Genomic DNA, 18918 nt, shown 5'->3' with positions numbered 1-18918 from the left:
CACACAATGTGTAGAGCTCCATGTATGTCCCGACCTAGTCTCACCCTCCTTGGTCTCTCCCACCCTGATCTCGCCCTCCTTGTCAGGTGAGCTTCAAGCGTTCTCACGTTCTGGTGCCTTTTTAATGTGGTAAGGCATGCACTAGTGAATTAAAGAAGTTACTAAAATGTAGCATTTCTTTTCTAATGAAACTTTGTTGCTAACAGGTAACCTCTTTATTTCTTCCCTCCCTACCGATTACTAAATGAAGGCTAATGGTTTTAATCTTAAAAACTTGCAATATGTCAACTCCTATGCAAGTTTGTTCTCCAGATGCTATTAATTTTATGAATATATAAATTTTAGTAAATCTCTGTAATAAGAGCTGTTTTTGTTATTTTGATTTTTGAATGTCAAAGAAAGAAGTTACCATTTTCCTTTCCTACATATAATAAGGTAAGACATTTGGGAGTTTAGTCACTTCACACATCTTTTATCTATTATTCTTTCAGGTTATAGACATGTAACCGAATCTTTTTAGGCTTACTGAAAAAAGATTCTTACAAGTGATACATTTTGGTTTTCAGATAATCTAATAAAAGAAGGTCAGACCTTTGAAGAAGAAATTCTGCAATTTGTAGATGTTCCTGATGGGAATATGGGGCGAGTTATAGGAAGGAAAGGATCATCAATTTTATCAATTAAAAAATCCTGCAAGTATGAACTCCCTTCTGCACCTTGAACTATTTTCAAATACTATAATTGTTTATGGGCATATTTTATGATCAAGTGTTTAAAGTGGCACCATAATTTTATAATTGCAGGGCTGAAATTTTCTTTGGAGGTCAAAAAGGCCCACCAGACAAGGTAAGCTACAGTGTCTTGTGGAAAATTGAAATCAGGATATTCCATGAACTTGAAGGAGTTCATCAAATGCTGGCTACTGATCATGACTAACCTGTGCAAACCTTATCTGAACTGTGTAAATTAAATATACACCAACAAATTGTGCTCTTCCTTAACTCATCCAGCAAGCATTCACCGGCATTGCACACATACATATCTTAATTAAAATTGAGGAAAGCTTATATGCAAGCAAAAGATCTCTCTTGAATGTAGTCTTGGGCACCATAATATGTTTGTCACCTTCTTTCTTACAAAATCACTCTATATCCTAGAATGTCTCTGCATCTCTATTCTACTGATTGTACTTCAACATTTTGACACTAACTTCCATGATAGCAATAATCATCACAAATTTAAAGTAAATAATTTATCTTTCGTCCAATGTTTTGATTCCAATGCTATGGTGCTATCACATTTAAACTGCTCTTGAATGCAGTTTTGAGTGGAATTTATGTTGATTTTTCAAGTGCAATTTAGACAAGCACAATTTTCTGTTCCAGATAATTACTTCCAATGATACAATTTTAAATTTAGCACATTCTAGATCATTAAGCAATTATAATTCAGAAAATTTCAACCACAAATGTAGTAGGGCAGTAGAGATCACAGTAAAGAAATAAAGATGCACAAGAGACAAATTTTATCTTGGGAAAACCCTTAACCAGGGAAAAACCCAACAACCTTTTCTTATGAGAAATTTTCCAATTCAACAAGAGATACAATCTGATATTCCAGTCAAAGTCAAACTGACCACATCACTTTCCAAGTCAAACTTGGTCAAAAGAGAGAAAATCACACTTTTGTTCAGCTAGTCAAATCTGGTCAACAGGCTGAATTTCAGCCTCTGCTGCTCTTGGTCAATTGTGGTCAAAGAGGACAAATTTCGGACCTGCAACTACCTCAAAAAATTCAGTAAAACCCTAGTCAAAATAGGTTCAGTCAATTTCTAGAATTCAGCCAAAGATTCAGTCAATGGTCCAGTCAAAGATGCAGAATATTCGCTCCAATAACCAGTCAAATATTTGGCCGAAGCAACCCAGAAAATGCCAAGTGAACGCTCGTCAAACAAAAGTAGAATAGGTCAAACTTTGCTGGTCAAAATGTCATCTTCCTCCTTTGTACTAGTGAACAGAAACCTTCTTTAGCAGATCCAAATTGGTGATGAAAGGCCAAAATGAGGTCAAGATATTAATTTGTATGTGTCTTATCATGTGCGTTTGACCAAGAGTCAAACCCCTTCAAGAGGTGGGGCCTACCTGACCATCTTGGGGCCTACATGAACAATAAAATAAAAATTTGTTTCCCTTTGACTTGTTGACATAAATACCAACTGCAGCTACAGAATTTCAACACTCCCTCTTAGCTAGGGAGGTATCCATTTGACTTCTTTTGATGTATCTCTTAAGAAAATATTCTCATAAGAAAAGGTTAAATGAGCTCTACCATGTTGATGAATCCACCCACTATATGTGGAAAGCATCCCGCATCAGCATCATGCAAAGGATCTAGTTACCTAGTAGTCACATATGCTTTGCAAGGGATATAGTCATCCATAAACCAAATACCATTTGGCTAGTCAGGTACCCCCTAACACAAGACTAGTCTTTGGATCACCAATCTACCAAGTCGTCACTTGGAGTCATGTCAGGTACTTGACCCATGGTGAAACCATGGGCCCATTTACCATTCCCACATGTTGTCACTTGTCATTGAATGAAAAAAATACTTGCCCGATGCTTTGAGGCACTCACTCAACCCATTAGCCAAGTAACCCTTGGAAATATGGTTAGGTAACCCTTGACTGGGGGAGCACTCAGGGCCTTGATGCTTACTTGGCGAATCTCCCTAGACACATTACATGGCTCTTGGCCACTACCCATGACCTGGTCAATACCCTTGACTGAGGGAGAATCTTTGTCCCTTGATGCTACAACATCAACACTCCATCTAACTGAGAGAAGCATTCTCAACTACTCCAAGCTTGTCTCTGAAGTAGACAAACTTCATCTAGAGACATAGGCTTTGTGAGAATGTCAGCAACCTGTTCGATTATAGAAATGTATAGGAGCCTCACTATTCCTTTTGTACCACGTGCTTTGACTTGTCATCATGGTCTTCTTCCGCACTATACCAAACAATCCTGTAAGTAGCTTCCAAAGCCACACTACTTCTCAACTGGCCAAACAAGTTGCAATATACTTTGCTTTAGAAGTGTTGTTAGCTTCCTGCTCATCATAGCAGATCCCAAGCTAAATCAACATCTTGATTTGCTCTTCTGCACTTTTTGACCAAACCGAATCTATATATCCTTGTAGTTGTACTTCATCATTTCAGACATATCTTAATCCATATCCAGTTGTACGCTACTAGTACATTAACACATGTTGTGCCACAACTATTTTCCGATCACCTTGATTGGGTGCTACCTCTATCACTGAAATAGATCTTGTTGTGGCAGTCTTGGCTTCTCGCTCTACCACGTCAGTCCTTCTAACAACAAACGTTTCCTCATAGTCCTCTCCCTCTTCTTGGGAAAATCCTTGCTTTGTACTTCTCTATGTTGCCATCATTACTGACTCTCCATAGATCTCATCACAACAATAGTCTTCAAACTTGTTGGCCTACTTTCTTCTGCTAATCTAGGAACTCTTCTGGTCATCAGGTACGATTATAGATGTCAATACAATTTCTCCCTCGTGAACACGAATGACTCTTGGGAGAGTCTTCTTGCCACATATTTTGCTTTGTTCTACTTCTTCCAAGTGCTTCCATTTGCTGCTAGAGCCTTGGCAACTTTTATGATGTACCTGCAATCCTCACTATGAGGCCATGGAAGAATGATTATAACCTAGCAAAAGAAACAAAGACAAGAGGCTAACAAAAAAAACAATAATAATCAAGGAAGAGTACTTATCTTTTGAGGATTGTAGGGAATTGTCAACTCCCTCTTGCTCCCACTGTTGGAAATACTGACCGGGGGGGGTGAATTAATATTTCTTATCAATAAGTATTTTTTAATCTTTCAGAGCGTTAATTATCTTTAACATTTCATCAACATAAACAATAAACAACTCCATTCAACAATGCACAATAATCAAGACAGTAGACAAAGATTTTTAGGTGGAAAACCCCCTTCAAGTCAAAAACCACCAAACGCTTCTTAATATTTGTCTTTAAAAAATAATTACATCAATTTGTCAATACCAACTGAAGGAGGCTCCAACCCCCTGATTTATAGGCTCTAACCTGTAGGATGCTTCAACACCCTGTTTACCCACTGCAACTGGGAGGACACTCCAACGCCCTAGATCTCAGGCTCCAACCTGACGGATGCTCCAACACCATGTACCAACTGCAACTGACGGATGCTCCAATGTCCTGTGCAGGCTACAACTTGCCCTAGCACCACCCTGCCACCTTGAAGTGTTCTCAGGCTCCAACCTGAAGGTGACTCCAATCACATTCCTTGCACTACCATGCTACCCTGATCATCAAGCAGACCACATTTCACAATTTTCAGACTGGATTCCCCTGTGTTTTGAATCACTGTAAGTAAACTGTAATGAAGGTTGTGCTGCTCTACTCAGTATGTTTATCACTATCAAGTCCTGGCAACTTCACTGCTCAACACTGCTCAACCTGACCACTATACAACCGTACCTCAAACACAATCCTGCCTCTGCTCAATCACAATGCCAAACCAAACCACTGCGCAATCTGCATATCAATCCCAAGAGTTTGCTTCTGCATAAACTGTACTGCCAAATATCAGTGTGTCAAGTACTGTTGTATCATCAACCCAACATTCACACAATATCCTCAGGTAACTGTCATGTACAAGTAATACTGTCGAGTACAAAAATATACTATCAAACACCAAGTATTCTCTTATGTAGATGACTGTCATGACTCATAACACTACTGACTTACTGTCATAAAGCCACTGTAACCATATAGTACCATGCCTTGTGCAGATGTCTAGATTATTGACTTGCAGTCAACAAAAGTTATCAAGGATAAGTAAGAGCTGTTGCATTCATGTCAAAACAAGTCACACAACTGTGCCCTCATAGTCATCAATGTTTCCTTTCAAGATCACTGTCAAGAATATTGTTGTCACATACACTGTCTAAGAAACATTACTGTTATACACAACGAATTGGAAATCAATCATTGGCTTTGTGCATTTGATCCTTGAAGTTGCTCACGGAAGTATTATAGTGCTATTTCACTAATTTCAGAAATACTTAATAAGCCACCCTTCCAGATCTCCAGTACTTCTCATATCATTATAATGACCATGAAACTTTGATCTCTGTTCAACCTTGTCTGTGAAAAAACCATGCTGTTTCAGTCCACAGTCAATCAAGCAGTGTATCCTCAAATGAACAAGATTAACTGTCTTGTGGCTATTGAACTTAGTAAGCAGCCTTCATATCTCTGCTTGTCGGCGTGATTTCCTTTGAACTAGAGCTGCAGTAGTGATATATATATATATATGCATATGCAAGCTTCAAACCTCACAACGTCCAGATGTCTGACAATGTCGCTGTCTTGTATGCTTATATTTGTAAGGGCCGAGGACTGTAACAAGTGTTTATAGAAGCCGATATCCAAAATCATTCCAACCCTCATTACACAGTAAGATACCGAATGTAATCAAAATAAATGCAGACCTATACTCTGTTTCCGCTTTAGATAATGAGCATTTTTATGCAGGATCGAGAACTAGAATTGAGACCTCAACTCAGAGATTTAGGGCTGCAGAGGTGAGTGTGTTAGCCGCATATTTGTGTATAGTAATACACTTTCGCTGACCTCCTTAATCCACAAATCTATGTCAAGATTTTCAATCTATCAAGCCCATATTACATGCTGGTATAATGGACTGTCACAAATCTTCTTGAGCTCAGAACTAGGGCTTCTTATCTTCACTGAACTCTTCAAGAAGTTCCTCAGTGAACAGGCCTCTTGCTGTCAGGTTCTTGGAATAAATACTCTTTGCTGGTCCAGAGAGCAAGGTCACCATAAATTGTGTTGATTTCCTGTAGTGGATGCCCTAAAAACAGTGCGCAGATCCTTTTGTTCATGAGTCAAAATCCTAAAGTGATAGAGCTCAGATAACTTGGACCTGTAAGAGAAAACATCCAAATCGAAACCCAAGAACCAAAAAAAACAAAACATAAACCCAAAAACCAAACCCTTCCTTCTGAAGTTTTCACTGTATGTTACAGGGGTCAAAGTTTCAGAGCATGACAACAAGATCGTTCACATTTTTGTCCATTCAAGTACATCCTTTTGGAGGGAGATCAATGTCCTTTTTTTAGCTCTTGGAGGGGTCTTTTAGGAGACCACCAAGTCCATATTTTGAGGAGGATTTTTCAATTTGATGTTTTAAATTAATTTGCCTTGTAGCCCAAGCAAGAAGGCTGCTAGGATTTTGGTGAATGGATTAGGCTTTTCAATTGATGAAAGATACCTCTTTGTAGGTGCAAAACATTTTTGATGCCCTCCACAAAGTGATTCCTCCATAAATCTCGATAAAACCCTTAAACTTGATGTTAATAGCAAACTAACCAATGATAAGATTCATGTCAGCACCCCTTGGGGTTCTCACCAACTGGGGTCTTCAACTTTAAATACGAATATCTCTCAAATCGGGAGGCTGCTTGGGCATGCCATATACCACCAGAATCGATTTGACAAGTGTAATATTCTAACTAGAGAAATATAATGAAATATCAAAACATGAACTAGCTACACCAAAACAAATAAGCATGCAATCTGAAATCTCCACAAGAACAACAAATTTTGAACATTGTTGAGCAGAAAAAATTGCACTGAGCCATTTTATTGAATATCCAATGATAATATGAGTACAGAATGTAGTGGAACGAGTGCACCTGGGCTTGCTAAAGCAAGCATGCAAAACCCAGGTGAGAATGAAGGAAACTCCGCGCTGAAATAGGCTCACTGGCTATATGCTCTACCCATAAATTTTTTGCTATTGCTGCTAGGGGCAAATTGATATTTGAGGCCTCAAATCTATTGAGAAATTTAGGGCATGAATAGTTAAAAGATTTCTCTGCTTGATAATTGCTTGTGATATACTTTTACTTCTTAGCTTATAGTCTTTTCTTCATTATGTTATTATTGTGTTCTTTTCATCAAGACAATTACCAATATGCACAATAAAAGACAAGTGACACAGTATGTAGGCTTGTCAGCCAGGGCCAAAACCTCTCACCTCTTGAGAGGAAAACCCAATCAAAATTCTTCTTCTAGATCTTCAATTGATGAGTACCAAGACCATGACACAAACCCTTGACTCTAGTATCCTCCCAAGAACCTTGTCACTAACCTTGATGCTCTGCCTCTTCCCTTCCTCGACTTTCTTCTTGATCTCGAACTACTCTCTTCGGCTCCTCCTATAGAAATTTGGTCTCTATTCTTTACACTGCTGCTTCTTGGCTTCCTCTAGAGGATCTCGATCTCTAGGCTTTCACTGGTCTCCTCTAGAGAAACTCGGTCTCTAGATCTCTATCTTAGCCACCCAGAACAAGTATCCAGAAGAATCCTTCCTTTGTTGCCCCAGAAGAAACCCTTTCGCTCACTGCTTCACACTTCCTCACCTCTTCTTCACACTTCTGCTTGATTGAATGCAAGTCCAGTTGCTTGACTCTAAGTGAGGCCGAGTGTGGCTATATATACACCTCCACACATTCAATAGGGGACAAGGGCACAAACCTAACTCATTCTTTCCGCTGAATCTCCCCATTAATCCATGTCCAGAAGTGTCCATGAAAAGCAAACTACAATACTCAATTACCAAATGAAAATGCATACCTTTAGGTTCGAGAGGCCCAGCTTCAAACATATGATCATGGCAGATGGGCGAGGGACGACATGGCTGGCTCAGGTGGTGGAGAAATGTCACAATGAGCTAGTTGGTGGTTGCTGGTTGAGGACCATCTTGGAGAAAAAAAATCTCCTAGGGATATCACCAACAAAATGGTGGGTAACAGGAAGTAGATCAATTTATGGTTGATTCAAGGCATGTGGCTCAACATGTGCTGAAGTACCAACATGTTACAATTGGTCATGGCACGGTCAATTATGGTTTGAGATATGTCTCAAACAAGTGAAGTACAATTGCATCAATTAAAAATTTCAGATTGGCCAGAGAGTGCAAAAGACAGAAAGAGTTTGGGCTCTATTATGATTTCTTGGATGAGCAGGAAGCAGATATTTGTCGCACTCAGTATTGCAGGGGCTGAGTATATTGCAACTTGATCGGCAAGTTGCGAAGCAACATGGCTTCGGGATTATTTAATGAAGTGTAGGTGATGACCATGATGACTGACCAAAGCACAGTGAGATCTAGTACCAACACATGGTACAAAAGGGAGCAGTGTGGCTCCAATATTATTATACAGACAAGCAGATTGTCCCATAATGAAGTTGTTGATTTGGGGTAGCATCGGATGTGCTCTAGCCACGAAAATTGGTGGAGAGGCTAAAGCACATGAGATCTCCAATACCCAAAAATGGTTTGGGCACATTCTAAACAGTTTGAGAGATATTAAAATAATTAATATTTTTAATGGAGTCCCTAAGTCTAAACTTAGGGAAAATAAAATATTAATGTGTATTAATATAAAACTGTGTTAGAATGATCCAAAAGTCATGGATTAAGCCAGAATTAATCTTAGCCATTGATTAGGGACTTAATCTCGGCCGTTGAATTGTCAACGAGAAAAGTATAAGAGGAGGCTTGAGGGTCACTTGGAGAACACACCGAGTTGATCAAGATTTCGATTTTTTGGGGGAGGGTTTGTTGAGGAAGTCGAAAGAGTGATTAGAGTTGTAGCTGAGGGGTAGTGAATACAGAAGCAGAGAGGCAGAGATAGTACCAAGAGGATCAGCGTAGAACTCGGGAGAGAGGGACGCAGAGCCAGCCAAAGGTTCATGCAAAGCTAGCCAGGAGCTGCGCAGTGCCTCAGAGAGCCAGCGCGGGTGACGCAGAGGCTCTAAGGGCTGACACAGTGCCTCCAAAGGCTGACACCGGGCGAGCTAGGGTGACGCTGGGCCAGAAAGGGTTTACGCTGGGGTTTTCATGGGGCAGATTGGAGCTGGCAGCGGTCAGAGTGTTTATCTTGGGTTTCAGCTAGAACATTTGTCTTCGAAGGAGAGGTACTACTGCTGAGATTATTCTCTATTGGGTGAGCTGGTTTTGGCACCCAGATTGTATTATGAAACTGCTTAATAATACAAACCCTCAGATAGCTACACCAGTTTTCCCACATTGGGTTTTTCTGGGGACATTCGTCCAAAAACAACGGTGTCACTTGTGTGCTTGTTTTGTTTCCTTCAGTTGATGATCTGTAATGTGTTGAGCATGTACTTGCATTTATTTTTAGTATTTACATGGTAAATAACTTGTTAATTAATCAGAACAAGTAGGCAGAAATAAATAAAAAAAGTACATGAAGGGTTTCTAACAATTAGACTTAGAAATTCCAACATAAGTCTGCATAATTCAAGGACAAGCTTGGAATGATTGAGTGTGTATCTCTCAGCAAGAGGGAGTGATGAAATTGCAACATCAAGGATAGTCATTCTCTGTGGATCAGATTGACCAGGAAAATGGTCCAACAAAGGACATACATACTTTTTGTGTCAATTATATTGACCGAAATTAGGAAGAATGGTCCTAGAGGCCCAAAATTACTTAGTTGAGTGGGTGCCTCTCCTCATCCTGCTTAGAACTCTCCAGATAGGTAGAGTGAGCTCATTTAGCATTAGGTTCGGAATTACTCGTGTAGAGTGTGGCCTTTGGAGATTCACCATGTGTTAAAGATATTGACCAAATGATCGTGAACCAAGACTAGAATGTATACCATGTGTCAGAGGGACCGAAATTATGGTGACTAGTTGATGCTAATGATGTACCATGTGTAAGGAGTACCGGTTAGGATTATGGTGCACCACAAGTTAGATGTAACGACTGGAATTATGGTAACTAGGTGATGATGTTAATTTACCATGAGCCAGACTTGCTGACCAGGAATATGGTAATTGGATGATGCTGATGTTGATGATGAATTGTTGTAACCTTAAGGCTTAGAGTAATTTGTCAACAAGAGAACATCTAGATAGTCATTATGAATACCTCCCTAGCTAAGAGGGAGTGTTGAATTTTGTAGCTATGGTTGGTCATCATAATTAATATTTTAGCCCTAGAAATATATGTAATGATAAATTTAAGGCATGTTCTTCATGTCCTTTCAAAAGAGAAATTTTGAAATTTGAATTTTTGGCTCCAAACAAGTCGACCCTCCTAGTCAAGTCGGCCCCAGTCAAAGAGGCACCCATTCGGCCAGCCAGACTTCTATATATAAAGGCAATTCATCCTCCACTTTTGGGCAACCAATCCAGTCACTTCTGAGGAAGAATTTGGATTATCTAAGGCACTATTCTGATGAAGAGAAGGATGGATTTCTGATGAAGAGAAGGACGAATTTCTGAGCATATCAGGGCAGCAAGACAGAGATTCTTGGGTGCAAAAGCAGGCCAGATTTCGGCCCTAGCAGATCAGTTCAGACCGAAATTCTTGGGCAGCTATTTGACTTGACTATGAGGCAATTTGAGCAGCTGTGACTAGGGTCAGGTTTCTAGTCAGTTTGACTTCATATTTGACTTGAAGAGTTAGAGGTATCTCTGTTGAACTGAATGATTTCTCTAAGGAAAAGGTTGCTGGGTTTTTCCTCCATGTGGGTTTTCCTAGGGTAAATGCTTGTGTTCTTGTTTGACTCTTTTTATGATCCTACTGGCATTTAGTTTCTACTGTTGAAGATCTTCTGTATAATTTCTTAATGATAAATGTGAGTACAAGAGAATTTAAATGAATACCATTAGAAGTAATTATCAGATAAGAAGACTATGAAAAATCAACAAAAATGAGAAGGTCAAGATGTTGATTTATGTGTCTTATAATGTGGGTTTTGACCGCAAGCCAAACCCCTTCAAGATGTGGGGCTGACCTGACCATCTTGGAGCCTACATGAACAATAAAATAAAAAATTGTTTTCTCTTTGACTTGTTGACATAAGTACTGACCGAAGCTACAAAATTTCAACAGTTGATACATTACAACAGCACAACTCAGGCACCACTTTAACTCGAAAGCTGTCTTAAGGTTTTGGTGAAAATATTGAAACTTCTATATCAAAACACGAAAACGTGATAAGAGGCTTGAGAAGGATATAGCCTTTTTTGTAAATCTAACAAAATATTTGAAATAACTTTGATAATGCAAATGTCCTTACAATGTACTATTTTCCAAGATCCTAAAGTCAATACGCTCTTTTTGAGAAAATCTTCCATTAGTAAATTTGCAGTTCAGGTCATATGCATGCATTCCCCACTTGCTTTTGAGCTAGAAAGCTTCATGTGCATGCACTACTGCATGTGTTTTGTGGTTTCTCTCCTCATCCCCAAAGCATGGATGTTAGGGAGTTGAAATCCCAATTTTCAGCCTGAATTCGAATTAAACAAGATTTGTATCTCTGCTATAACCCCAATTCAAGGATGCTCCATTATGTTGTTTGTTTGAAAAAGAGCTTCTAGAGGAAGTTGCCCGTTTGAAGTATGCAAATTTCCTTTAGGATACTTAAAGTTTTTGCGTCATCGTTTAACTAGTCATGAAGCAATTCAAGCAAAGAAGCTTATAAAGTTTAAACTTTACCATTGCAATCCAACTTCATGAGCCTGCCAATAATATGATCTTATGAGCTTTTGTCATGCTGGTGATGTATTCTTCTAATCAATGAATGAGCAGTAATTTTATTTGAAGTCATAATCTGGTAATTTTATCTAAAATACTCAGATGTCTCAGGTTGCAAGGAATCCCTAGATATGGAACTGTAATATTTGGAAATTTTAATTTCATTTAAAGACATAAGGCTCGTCCTACTTCAGCAGATATAACTGAAAAAAAAACCCTTGGGAAAATTATTACTAACACCGAAGGTCAGTTAAACGATGCATCAAAAGAGAACTTGCAAAGTTGTCTCTTAAAACTCAACCAAATGCAGTTATCTTGTATATGTCACCTGAATAATGTACGACAAATTAGACTACTGGATCTGAGTGTCATTCTTTGACTTGGGATAAATCTCCTGAGAATTCAAAGAAGTCCGATCCTTTTTCATCTCTAATTGCCTCTTTGTTATTTTCCGGATTCATTCAGATACCCTGATGACATTTTATCTGACTTATCTTCCACCTACTTGATACGGTCAAGGAATATGGCTCCTTTTTCATCTCTAACTGCCTCTTTGTTCTTTTCCTGATTCATTCAGATACTCTGAAGCCGTTTTATGACTGATCTTCCACCTACTTGATATTAGTTATGTGAATATAATGTTTTGTCTTGTTAATTCATTAGAACTTTCATTGTATTATTTGAATCTAAGGACTTCTGAAATGCTATAAATTTTTATCTGATAGACTGGTTTGGCTATAGATATTTATTATTGGAGCTGCGAAAGAGGTTCAGAAAGCAGCAGCAATCATCCGGGGAAAGATGCTTTGATATTGCCTTCCTTGCAGTTGTACATTTTTTAGGAGCATACATATGCCAGTAATTGTAGAAAGCATGGCTGCAACGGTAAAGCGTTGAGGCCAACCCTAAAGACTATTTGTAGCATATTCTTCCAAACTTCTATCAGGATATGCCCCATGGCATTTATCCACGGTTGCTTGTACATTATTGTCATTAGTTTTGGCAGGACAACTGGAGCAGGCCATCTCTTACAGCTTCCTTTTGTCTGCCTATCTAGTTTTGACAGGACAACTGAAGCAGCCGATCCCTTACAGCTGTCTTTTCCTTGCCTATGTGAAGTGGGTTGTTTTGTTCTGTTTATTTGTCTGAAGTGGGTCTTCTGTATTTCATGTAAACTGTTAATTTAGACCGATTTCTTTAAAACATAACTAGCAATATATGAATTAGTCTTATTAATTTTGAAGCTTTCCCTAGAATATACTTGTGTATTGTCAAGCACTTTACGATTGTGATTTTATAGTTTAGCAACAGGATTTCTTGTAATTTCTTTTATAATATCTTTCAGGGTTTTTTTGAGCATTACATGACATGGATATCTTTGCTATTTTTATGATATGGATATCATTGCCTGCCTGGGAAGGTGAATATTGAATAGTGTTGTAACAAAGAGGTTTCTTTCTGTTGTTACTGCACCTGGTAATCGACTGTTGTAGATGGTCTGGTCAATTGACCATGTTTTAGTCCAAAATGTTTTCCACAGGGTTCTTGGATTAAACAACAAAGCATTGATTTATTCACAATACATATAGGTGTATCTCAAACTAAATGGACTATGGAATTTTTCGATTGTACGCTAGAGATGGTTTTGTCGAATCTTTTTATTTATGAACATGTGTGCCTCACCTCTCCTTTATATAGAAAGGAGAGATGTCAAACCATCTTGCCTTACCTCCTTGTAGAGATCAATGACTCATGGACGCTTTACTTTGGTATCCTAAGTTCTAACTATTATAGTATGTTTGCAGATGTTACCTAATCGAGGTTGATCAGTAGTTTGGTATTTGAATAGCAGATGTGTGTCCGTCTACGTTCATGTGTGTTCCAGACTGTTTTGAGAACTTGGGATGCCAGAGAATGCTGTCACATTGGACTGAAGGAAATTCTCAAATACTGGGTATTTATGTCTATGTACATAATAGGATCGAGGTACAGCCCAAGCATACCAAGGATGTTTAGGCCTTCCAAAACCATTCGGGCTTTGTTGTGTCTATTCTAAATAAATGTCACTTAAAAAAAGTTACCCGACAGGAGATCCTATTTATCTGAAGTTTGTGTCCATGCATTGTAATGTTTTATATCTTTCAAACATAATATCTGTACTTCGGAAATCCTGATGTTTTAATATTTTAATAATTTTTTTGTTGTCCCCATCCCTGAAAATTGGGAGGCATCCTTCAGTCATATTGGAACCTTGTTTTCATACCCTTCATCATTGAATCTTGGGTAATGCATGTGTATTTTTGTCTGTTCGTATACGTATGCTTGTCCATGAATCCTAGTGAAATCTCTCTTATTTCCAGAAAAAAATTGGGCATGGTGCTCTTAAGCATAGCCACGTTACAGTTCACTTCTTAACACAATTTATACTTTCCCTTTTATTTTTAATGGAGCCTGTCCACTCGCATTTAAGATTGGGTCATCCTTGCAGAAAGTGCTCTAATTGTAACTTAAGGGATTGGATTTGTATTGATCTATTATAGAGAATTTTAAACCAAGTGGTTAGTCAGTGCTGTACAACAATCTAAAAGTGAAGTGTCAATGAAATTTAGAATATCACCAAGCTAAAGTAGGGAGTTTGAAATATGATTCAATTTTTCTTATAAGACACCCTTTTTCTTTTGGTCCAGGTCAAAATTTAAGGTTTTTCTACCTTTCAGAAATTTATAAGTGCTTGGGTCCATACTCCTGCATGCTAGCTATTCAAAGCAGGATTCTGTCCACTCCATAATGCAGGTAGAAACCTCACTGGTACACTTTATTCCCCCTCCAATACGCCAGTGGATTCTATTGCCACCAGCCTGCACCCTACTCTGCCTGCGGCCCATGCTCTATATACATATACCATAGACACAGGTCATACTGGACCTCAACCAGGGTAAGAAATGATATCAGTTTGCTGCAAGTCATTATGTTATCCTGGTTCCTTTATTTTGTTATGTTTACATCACATTCCATATGGATTTAAAAAATTATATTGCTCATTGATTAAAGAATATGTTAGCGCTTGAAATTTCACCTCAGGCTGAGAAAGGTAAACCTCAAGGCAACATCAAACCACTTCGCCTCGTAGCTAGCCCTACGGGGCGGGAGAGGGCTCTCTCTGGTCTATCTCGGTGAGATCTTCAATGGATGAGATGACCAATAGGGTAACACTGATTTTAGGCTAGTAAACTGATCAAAAGGGTTGATTTGGGGTTTTTAGGGTTTTTGGTGGCAAATTGAGGGGATGGCAATTTTGGGTGCGAGGATTGGACACAGTTTCTGCAGGGGGTTCTTTGGGGCGAGGTAGGAGACAGTATTGATGCCTTTGATTGAGGTGGATGGTCAAGAATGACAGGTGAGGAGCTAAGGAGAGCAAACATTAACCTTGAATTCTCCTTAAACAGTAGAAAACATTGAAATTAAACAAACTTAAAAGCAGAGCATGACAGTCATGAATTCTTACTTTAACACTTTGTTTGTTTAATGTGCAGAAGGAAAAGAAAGGAAATGATTCACATAACACACTTACAAGTACATAGAGAAACACACCATCAACACATGTAACCACAAGAATCCCAAAAAGGACTGCAAAACCCTGGTCTTCCTTTGCCAAAAATTGCAGAGATACAGTGAGTATTACAATAAGAGCTTCTCCCTCAAGAGTCCAACCATGAAAATGAGCAAGAAAGTACATAATATAGATCATCTAACCTCTTTCCCTGCCTCCATGGGTCGAGCTCACTATCCTAGGAGCTGTTTCAACCACTTCTAAACTAAACACTACAAACTAAGCAGTCAAAACAACTTGCCTCTATAAACTAGGAAACCAATTCATTCATTTAATTTTCACCTTTTACATGAATGAATCTTCTAGAAGAGGTACATAAGAGTAAAAGTGTCATAAAAGTACATTAATTACATCAAATAGGATAATAATCCACCCCAAAAAGTCAAACAGGGTCAAACTGCGTTTTTTTGAGCTGTACATTGAAATCTGGAGAAGTTTGCCTGACGGGTCGCATGCCTCTGTCTGACGGGTCGCGCGCCTTTGGGACCACTTTTGGGGCACTTCCAGGTGTCCAAATTGAGCAAGAGTAGGCTTGTTGGAAAGGTCTGTGAGTCTACTTTCCAACCCAACTGGAATTTCTGAATTTGGTGGTCATTTGCCCCTCCAAAATTGCAATCTCCCAAGACTGCTTTCTGTGTCTCAAAAATGTGGCAGAAAGTCATTTTTTGCTTGTTTTTTGACTTTCTGGAGGCCCAAAACTTCATAAAATCTCAAGTCCATTGATGAGCATATGTAACTTCTCATGACAAATCTGGAAATGTTGAGTTTTTGCAAAATGGAGTTGCCATGATGAAGGGTCGCGCGGGGGGTGAGACTCGTTAATGGAGAAAACCTGTAATTGCCTAAAAAAAAACAAAATTTACCCAAAATGCTCAAAATTTTTTGGGATTTGTGCTGTGGCTAGGCTATTTAGTGCCTTGGTTCTTCAATGAAGCCTCGGCCAAGATATGGAGGGGATCGGGCCTCTTTCTCCTTTTTTGTGCCTTGGCCAACCGCCTTTGGAACATTTTCATCTTTGCCTTGCACACGTGCATTCTCGCCCAATAATGGTTCTTCATGTTCCTCAGCAATTTTTTCTCTTGGTTGGCCTTAGCCAACAGCCTCTCCAAGTGTGCATTGACCCGGATGAGCATGGACTCTCGCTCAAAAGGCAATAGATCACCGGGTCTTCTCCGGTTCAAATTGCGGTCACTACGAATCCTCCACAACTCATCAAGAGCTTGTTCATCCTCCAACTGCTTGTTGCGCTGCTCCAGGTATGAGATTGTCCATTGTGCCCCCTCTAATCTCCTTTGCAAGGCATCATTTTCAGCTCTAAGGTGCTGAATGATCTCCTTTGACTCTCGGCTAGGAGAACTGACATCAAGATCAATAAGCTCTATATCCGGAACACCTGATGGTCCCTCATCAATCTTGGGTTGTTTGCCCCTCCCTGGTACCTGTGCTGCTGAAGAAAGCGAGGCCCCTTCCACCTGATGTGGAGATAACACTCGCTGAGCTGATGAAGAAGGCGAGACCCCTTCCACATGCTGTGGAGAAAGTACTCGCCGAGCTGCTGCAAATAAGGCCCTCTGGCCTCTCTGATAAGTAACCAAAGGTGAAGAGTTGACATGTCTAGTGACGGGGATGTCATGCTGCTGTGATGGTCCTCCCTCCTCGTGAATAACCTCAGGATGTGGCGGTGGTGCTGTGAAAAGCTCACGAGAGATGAACTCCTCCCATGAGATGCCCTGCTGAGCCAACTGATGTAATACTACTAGCTGAATCAAACCATAATGGTAAAGGCTCCTGTACTGCTGTGCCGGGCTCCTCCTCTGCATCATGGAGACCATCCTCTCAATGTTCTGATAGAAGAAAACAGGGATGTTCATCATCCTCACTCGGGTGAAGTGCATCAAGAGGCGAATATGGTATGAATATACCTGTGAAAATCTGCCCTCACAGGTAAAATAGAGCATGATGAGCCTCATCATGGGAGCATACTCACTCCTGAGAAATCTGAAGGGAAACACTCTTGTCAAGTGTCTCATGAGTGCTGGTCTAACGAAAGGCTCAAAATGAACACTGTCCAACACCTTGCGCTTATTCCATACCTCTCCAACATTAGGTATCCCTGTGGCTTGTGAAATCACCTCGGGTGTCAATGTAAAGTCTACCCCGGCAAGGTTGACATGTCCATCATGCAAGTGTAAAACAAACAGGTGAGCCAACTCTCTGTGGTGCTGAATCCGAGAGATCCTCTCACAAAACTCATAGCAAGACATGTACTGGAAACATGAGACTGCCATAGGACAAGCTTGTAAATCTGTCAAAGAGGTGGGCTCCTCTCGCCTATGATGACCACACTTTCCACCCTTATGAGGCCTCCTCTGTATCTCAATCTCTGAAGCTGATGCCTGGTCATCACTCTACTCATAGGTTTCGGTTTCTGACATTGTTTAAGGAGCAGAGTGGCCAAAATGTACTGTTGTTTCTGCTTTGTAAAATGCTGATTTGTATGCTATTTCAAAGGGGACAAGGAGCATGAAGGGAATGTTAGGGGAGGGACACTTTTAAAGGGAAAATGGGAATAAATATATAAAACACTGATTTAAGGGAAAAACATTGCAAAAATCATTGCATATGCATCATTATATACATTGTTTACATGGGTAATGAGAGATAGGGTTTGGGCTTAATTTTTCATTTTTTAGGGAAGAGGGGTAGGGTTTGGATTTTTCTTTACAAATTTAAAAGGGAAATTTATATAGAAAGATAAGGAAAATGACATGGGAAATGGGGAAAATGATTACAAGGGGAATACCTTTCAAACAGCATAAAACCCTAGGCATATTTTACAAATTTAAAATGCAGCAACATGGAGCTTCTCTTTTGCACATGGAGATCCTTTAAAAAATGCAATTAAGATTCCCATTGACCATAACAAGCAACCATTCTTAAGTTGGAGAGCCTACCTTAGGCAACTTGGCGATTTCGGAGGGTCCTTGGATAAATTTGCAGTCGGTTTGGTAAGGAGGGCGCTGACGGGTCGCGCCCGTTGAAAAATTACACTGCCGGAACGCTGCTGACGGGTCGCGCCTGTCCAGCTCCCAAATTCGCTCAAACTTTCACTCAATCACTCTTGCAAGTAACTTGGATGCACAATGAGGGTTCGATGGAGGGAGATTGGGCCTTTATAGCTTTGATTTGAAATAATTTCATGCCCAAACCCACTTTATAATGTTTTTCTTTGACACTTTATAAAATTGATCATTTTGGTTTCCTTTGTCCTGAAATTGACTCATTTAATGCTTTTGCTCGATACTTTTTGCAGGGATATCATCTGAGGGATCTTGGCAAGGGAGCCAAGGTTACATGCTGTCCTTGGAAGCTTTTTGAAATTTTACCATTTTTTACAAAAATTTGAAAAATGACCTTGGCTTTAAAAACAGGGTTTTTAAATCCAAGGTGAAATTTAACTGTACAAGATAGAAATTTTCGAAGAAACACTTTGAAAATCATCCCTCTGGCTTGCTGAGCACTTATTGACCTTCAAAAACATGACCTTGAAGACAAACTTGACCAGAACCCTATACCTAGGAATTTGACCTCAAGACAAGACAAGACAAGCTTGAAAGAGATTAAGGACTGAAATGAC

At 39.5% G+C, this 18918-nt stretch overlaps 1 protein-coding gene across 3 annotated transcripts in view; it reads left to right on the top strand.

The window, feature by feature from the left end:
- Positions 1 to 13931, top strand: part of LOC149187085 (3'-5' exonuclease domain-containing protein / K homology domain-containing protein / KH domain-containing protein) — a 290743-nt gene extending 276812 nt beyond the window's left edge. For 2 of the 3 annotated variants that reach the window (XM_089411278.1, XM_089411280.1), the window contains exons 8-10: positions 567 to 696; positions 804 to 846; positions 12413 to 12907. In XM_089411278.1, coding sequence (XP_089267404.1) covers positions 567 to 696; positions 804 to 846; positions 12413 to 12481 — 242 coding nt within the window. In that variant the 3' untranslated portion in view covers positions 12482 to 12907. Of the gene's footprint in view, positions 1 to 566; positions 697 to 803; positions 847 to 12412; positions 12908 to 13476 lie in introns of those variants that run through there. The other variant, XM_089411279.1, reaches the window with a different exon arrangement.
- The last annotated feature ends 4987 nt before the right edge of the window (positions 13932 to 18918 follow it).

This window comes from Pinus tabuliformis, chromosome 3_1 (assembly GCF_031772625.1).
Source record: "Pinus tabuliformis cultivar Carrire ecotype Pingquan chromosome 3_1, CPIR1, whole genome shotgun sequence".
NCBI lineage: Eukaryota > Viridiplantae > Streptophyta > Pinopsida > Pinales > Pinaceae > Pinus > Pinus tabuliformis.
The sequence above is the reverse complement of the archived record's forward strand: the minus strand, read 5'-3'. Positions and strand labels throughout refer to the sequence as shown.